The sequence below is a fragment of the Salmo salar genome, chromosome ssa01 (assembly GCF_905237065.1).
Source record: "Salmo salar chromosome ssa01, Ssal_v3.1, whole genome shotgun sequence".
Lineage (NCBI taxonomy): Eukaryota > Metazoa > Chordata > Actinopteri > Salmoniformes > Salmonidae > Salmo > Salmo salar.
This window is the reverse complement of record NC_059442.1, coordinates 147,679,868-147,686,409: the sequence shown is the minus strand read 5'-3', so window position 1 is coordinate 147,686,409 and position 6,542 is coordinate 147,679,868. Positions and strand designations below refer to the sequence as shown.

General features: G+C 41.6%; 1 protein-coding gene across 1 annotated transcript; it reads right to left on the bottom strand.

The window, feature by feature from the left end:
- Positions 1-946: 946 nt before the first annotated feature.
- LOC123725563 (lysosomal membrane ascorbate-dependent ferrireductase CYB561A3) lies at positions 947-6,248 on the bottom strand. Its single transcript, XM_045691839.1, has 5 exons — positions 5,982-6,248; positions 3,536-3,744; positions 3,135-3,289; positions 2,603-2,765; positions 947-2,077 (listed from the first exon to the last, which is right to left on the bottom strand). Exons 1-5 carry the CDS (start codon positions 6,169-6,171, stop codon positions 2,054-2,056), a joined length of 741 nt encoding a protein of 246 aa, XP_045547795.1. The 5' UTR covers positions 6,172-6,248; the 3' UTR covers positions 947-2,053.
- Between the last annotated feature and the right edge of the window lie 294 nt (positions 6,249-6,542).

Sequence of the window (6,542 nt, the reverse complement as noted above, 5' to 3'; positions counted from 1 at the left end):
TATGGCAACTTTATTAAACTTTTCACAAAACACAACCAATTTTTATTGCAAAGAGAGTATAGTGTTTTTAGTACATTATTATGATACAGTTTTAACAGACAGGCATGATCAAATCAGCCTCTTAGGGCTAGGGGCAGTGTCCTGAATTTCCAGATTACTGATGTGCCCAAAGTAAACCGCCTGTTACTCAGGCCCAGAAGCTGGGATATGCATATAATTGGTAACATTGGATAGAAAACACTCTGACGTTTCTAAAACTGTTAAAGTATAAGTAGTATAACATAACTGATATGGCAGGCAAAAACCCGAGGAAAATCCATCTAGAAAATTGTTATTTTGAGGTCACAGGCCTTTTCAATGCAGTTTTATGGGATATACAAAGAAATAGCTCCCAGATTGCAGTTCCTATGGCTTCCACTAGATGTCAACAGTCTTTAGACAGGGTTTCAGGCCTGTTTCTTGAAAAACGAACAAGTAGTTGTAGTTTTTTCAAGGTGTTCTCATCAGGACAGTCTGACTTTTGGCGCGTGTGAATGAGGGCGCGCTGTTTGTTATTTTCCTTTTCTATTGAACACCGCTCTTTCCGTCTGAAATATTATAATTTATTTACATATTAGGGTACCTGAAGATTGATTAGAAATGTTGTTTGACTTGTTTGGATGAAGTTTACCGGTAGCTTTTTGGATTTCTTTGTATGCATGTTGAAGGAGTGGATTACTGAAATCAATGGCACCAACTAAACTGACTTTTTAGATATAAAGAAGGACTTTATCGAACAAAATGAACATTCATTGTGTAGCTGGGCCCTTGGGATTGCAAACAGAGGAAGATCTTCAAAGGTAAGTTATTTATTTTATCGCTATTTGAGATTTTTGTCAAGCCGGTGCTGGTTGAAAAAGTATTTTGATGTGGGGCGCTGTCCTCAGATCATCGCATGGTATGCTTTCGCCGTAGAGCCTTTTTTAAATCTGACAACGCGGTTGGATTAACAACAAGTTAAGCTTTTAAATGATGTAAGACACTTGTATGTTCATGAATGTTTAATATTACAATTTTGTAATTTGAATTTGGCGCGCTCCAGCTTCACCGGATGTTGTCGATTTTGATCCCGCTAGTGGCATCCGAGCCCTAAGAGAGCTTTTAAGAATGGACTATGCAGTAGTACAGTCTAATAATTGTATGGTATAGGGCCTATAGACCATTTCCTACATGAATATGTCACTTTGATTAGTCTTGCCTTCCAGGTCACCTACTTAGCCATTTTGTAAATATATATTATTTTCTGGAACGACTACCTGTACCCATCTCATTGTTATTTGTCACACCCTGATCTGTTTCACCTGTCTTGTGACTGTCTCCACCACCTCCAGGTGTCACCCATCTTCCCCATTATCCCCTGTGTATTTATACCGGTGTTGACTATTCTGCCTGCCCTGAGCCTGCCTACCGTCCTGTGCCTTTGCCTCACCTATCTGGATTACCAACCTCTGCCTGCCTTTTGCCTGCCCTGTTCTATTAATAAACTGTTGTTACTTCGACGTTGTCTGCATCTGGGTCTTACCTGACATGTGATAGTTATTACATTATTAGAGACACACAAATTGTTTTTGCACCCACCATGCGTCATGTCGGCAATGGTCATATGAGGTGAAATGTGCATATTTTGGGATGTGAGCACTCACTTTGTTTGTTTTACCTGACGAAAATTAGTTTTGGATCAAAACGTTGTCAATAAAGTGGTGAATTATTGTTCTATACTAGTATTCTTTTTTAGCCCAACACCTATGTTTTTAAGGATGTGTGTATGACCACAACATTTTCTATAGGGCTTATACCACACAATAAGGCTTTAATGCACATTGTCTCCCATATACTATAGACAGTATAGAGTAAAAACATTGCATGTCAGTCATCATGTCACGTGTAACTACTACCACAGCTGGTATTCTGAGACACAGGAGGGAACATCAGTGTTCTTTGTCTCCAATTGATCCATTATCCAAAAATAGAAAAGGGCAGGGAGAAGAATAGGACACCAAGGTCTTCTACTTCTTCAGTTGTCCTCCGGAAGCAATGACTGGAGTGAAAGCATAAAAATGACAACTATAATTCCAAGCACAGTAGGCTACACCTAATAAAAAAGCATCAGGGCCGGTATTCATAAAGCATCTCAGAGTTGGAGTGATGATCTAGGATCGGTGAACATAATGAATAAGATTACATGGATGGGGGGCCAACATTGGCAAGCATTTAGCTCAGTCTCAAAGGCAAAGCCAAGGGTCTACTAAGCTCAGTCTCAATTACAAAAGCCAGCAAGGTCTGTTTGTGTCCTTTGAAAAATGCAGACTGAATTTTGCCATGAACTGCACAAATCCTTTGTCATTGTCACAATAGGTGCATTCCAGATTCACATTTTCTGTGCAGGTCTGTACAGATTATAGAATCAATCATTATATCATGTTGATGTGGTTCCTATAGATAATAAATACCTGTCCAGGTATTGTAAAGGTCCGATAATCTGGAACACACCCGATAACCTGGCTAATCCAGAAACAGGCTGTCATTTAGTCTAGGACTTTACTGCTGACAGCACCATACTCACTCTAGAGCTCTCCTGCTCTGGCTCCAGCCTATTCCACCTCTGGTTGGACAGGATTCCAAGGACCACCAATCCAAAGGCCACGATCAGGACACCCAGGAAGTTAGCAAACAAGGCCTCTGCAGGATGTGAGGAATAGGCTGCGGTGCTGTTGCTGTTGCCGTCGCTGAATAGAGAGATAAACCCTCAAATTAATGACATCTCCTCTCATGGAGTCACTGTAGTTAAAGGGAAAGGCTAACCTGGGAACCAATCTGTTTCTGTGGCCAACTCTTTTGTCAATGTCAAGAGTTTTGGTGCACCAAGGCTAAGGAAATACTACAATGAAATTGCTTTTAAGCTCTTATAAGTTGTCAAACCTAATTTTGTTCTGTAAAATGTAAAGTTCTTTAATTTATCCATAATTGTGAATATTTCATGTAGCCTAAAGCTTTTCAATGTCACATAGGCCTTTATACAGAAAATCATTGTGGAGATTGTTGGACCAATGTAGTTAGTTGATATTGGTGGAGGATCAGCATTTTTGGTCACTCACAGAGCAAGGAGCAGTTTTTCGTTGATGCCAGAGAGAGAGGAGGCCAGGCTGAGGATAAAGATGGCCATGCCCATCCAGGCGTGAACTGGTTTCAGGAGCTTACGGAACCCGAGGGGAGAGCAGGGAGACAGGAAACCAACCAGGCCAAGGACCCACTGACCAATGAGAAGGGAAGGAAAAGGGTTGAGCAAGATGGGTTGCATTAAATGAGCTTGAGGTAGAAATGTTGCCCAATGTGCAATTTCAACCTTGAGCACAGGTACATGAATGTTTTTTTTATTAGGGTCATATGACCTGAACATGAAAAACTCTGAGTTACTAAGAGCCCAGAGTTTTCCCTGGTCAGTTCACATGGGTCAGGGAAAAAACCCTGGTCCCTGCTCAACGTCTCCTCCTCCTACCTGGACTGTGAACAGGACTACGGTGCAGATGCCCACCCAGCTGTGGAGGGAATACAGGTTGGGGATGTGGTAGCCTGTGTGGAAGTCAAACACAGCACACAGCCCAAGGATGGACAGGAACAGGGAGGACAGCATCAGAGAAGCGTGCACCAGCTTCCAGTGTTGCTTCCTCTGACTCCAGGTAAAGGGGATGCGGTATAGGATAGCCGCTTCAGACAACACACAGACACACACACACACAGAAAGAGGGAAGACTTTTAGATCAGCCTTTCCCAGATGGTGGGATGTATTATCTCCGCTCTGTGTTTGTCTCTTCTGGGTGCACTAGCCTGTCCTACCACATGTAACATGACCCCTCCCACATGTTATTCCATACAGTTTATAACCACTTAGTATTTATAACCACTCCAAGACCTATATGGACACTTAAAGTAATGTACTGGTACACAGTCACATCATTGAGGAACACTACAGTGCAAGGTCAGTTGAAGGTCACTAATAAAGTAAATACAGCAAGACTGATTGGGAGTGGGGGGACTTGGGAAGAGTATAGTGTATTAATTGTTTAATGTATACTAAGTGACATGGGGATGTAGGGAGACTGAAGATTGGTGAAATGGAGGTTGGTAATCATTGGTGCCATGGCACAAATGGTGCCTTCAGAAAGAATTCACACCCCTTGACTTTTTCCACAGAAAATTGTGTTACAACCTGAATTCAAAATGTATTACATTTTGATTTTGTGTAACTGACCTACACACAATAACCCGTACTGTCAAAGTGAAATTACGTTTCTAGAAATGTTTGGAAATTAATACAAAACAAAAAGCTGAAATGTCTTGAGTCAATAAGTATTCAATCCCTTTTGATATGGCTGTCACGCTCTGACCTAAGAGAGCTGTTTTTTCTCTGTTTAGTTAGGTCAGGGTGTGATAGGGGGTGGGCATTCTATGTGTTTTGGTTCTATGTTTTGGCCGGGTATGGTTTCCAATCAGAGGCAGCTGTCTATCGTTGTCTCTGATTGGAAGCCATACTTAGGCAGCCTTTTTCCACCTGGTTTGTGTGGGTAGTTGTTTTCTGTTTCGTTAATGTAACCTGACAGAACTGTTGGCTGTCATTTTGTTTCTTTTGTCAAAGTGTTCGTTTTCATTCAAATACAATTATGACCACTCAACACGCTGCGCCTTGGTCCCCTCTATACGACGCCCATTACAATGGCAAGCCTAACTAAAATGAGTATAATATGTTACGTTTGGTATGGTTAGGTAAGACAGATGATTACTTAAGGCAAAAACTAAAGTAGGATGGATGAGTGGGCGTATGACGCGAACATCTATCAATCCAAAGATTGTGAGTTTCAATCTCATCACGGACAACTGTAGCAATTTAGCTATTTAGCAACTTTTCAACTACTTATTACTTTTTAGCTACTTTGAAACTACTTAGCATGTTAGCTAACCCTTTCCCTAACCCTAACTTTAACCCTTTTAGCTATCCCTTCCCCTAACCTTAACCTTAAACCTTCCCCTAACCCTAACCTTAACCCTTTAACCTAATTCCTAAACTTAAACCTAACCTTAACCCTAACCCCTAGCCTAGCTAACGTTAGCCAGCTAGCATACTAAATGGAGTGTCCTGGAATTATGTACAGAATAATACGAAATGCTCTAAGACCAAATTGACAGGTTGGTCAAAGAGCTCCTGTTGGAAGTATTTCGTTTTTTGGTGTAGTTTAAAAAGCCTTTATTATCTTGGCTTTGTGACTTTGTGGAGATGATACCTGACCTGGATCCAAATAGAAGGCCAGGTCTCTTTATTTTCTTTCAATTACTTTAGACGCGTTTGATTTAGCTTGCCTGACACAATAGAAACAGTGGAATCAAGTACACACCTAAGTAATTGAAAGAAACCAAATTCAAACAAGTTTTTAGAGAGAAAACCCTCAAAGGAGAAAACAATATACAACTTTTCCAAACTGAGGTTTGTTTCTGTCACGCCTGCTCCCGCTCCTCCTCTCTGGCGCTCGAGGGCGCCAGGCGGCCCATCATCACACACCTGTCACCATCGTTATGCACATCAGCGCTTCATTGGACTCACCTGGACTCCATCACTTTATTGATTGCCCCCTTCATATCTGTCTATTAGTCAGTTTGATCCCAGTGTCAGCATTAATGTCATTATGTTCCCCTTGTCCAGACGCGGTCCGTGTTTTGTTTCATGTCTGGTATTTATTAAATATTCACTCCCTGTACTTACTTCTCGTCTCCCAGCGTCTGTCCTCACAGTTTTCTAATTTACAATCTGCCCTGCTATAATTTCCATCATTTCTTGCTTTTGTCCACACAGTATGAAGCACTCTGAGATTTTCCATTAAATGAAAATATGAAATACTGGTGATTGAATGAGATGTATTATGGTCATTATCATAATCATTATTGTGACCCACCGTTCCCATAGAGGACTACCAGGCCAGTCACCATGAGTACGGGATGCCAGTTGAACTGCAGAAAGGACGCATCCCAGGCAAAGCCACCACGCCACTCGATGTTCCAGTAACTGACAAACACCACACACAGCAGTCCCAGACACAGGCACAGCACGTAGATCCCATAGAACAACACTGAGGAGGAGATCATGTCTGTCTGTGTGTGTGTGTGTGTGTGTGTGTTTGTGTTTGTGAGGGGGTTGTGTGTGTGTCAGAGAGAGAGAGAGAGTCAGAGAGAGTGAGATAGAGAGAAAGAGAGAGAGAGAGAGAGAGAGAGAGAGAGAGAGAGAGAGTAAGCGAGAGAGAGAGTCAGTGGGAGAGAGTCAGTGAGAGAGAGAGAGAGAAAGAGAGAGAGAGCGCGAATGAGAGCGAGACAGTGAGAGCGAGAGATAGAGAGAGAGATGGATAACGATTACCATTAACTTTATCTTGAAAAAGCAAAGATTATGTATAAGCACATAATAAGCATGACATAACAGCTTAAACAGCATAAAACAGGGTTAAAGCTTAATGAAATTATAA

Coding starts and splice junctions, on each gene's coding strand:
- LOC123725563 (XM_045691839.1), bottom strand. CDS start 6,171: ATGATCTCCTCCTCAGTGTTGTTCTATGGGATCTACGTGCTGTGCCTG. Junction 3,745..5,981: donor GGTAGTCCTCTATGGGAACG/GTGGGTCACAAT, acceptor TGTTGTCTGAAG/CGGCTATCCTATACCGCATC. Junction 2,766..3,134: donor GAAAAACTGCTCCTTGCTCT/GTGAGTGACCAA, acceptor CTCTCTATTCAG/CGACGGCAACAGCAACAGCA.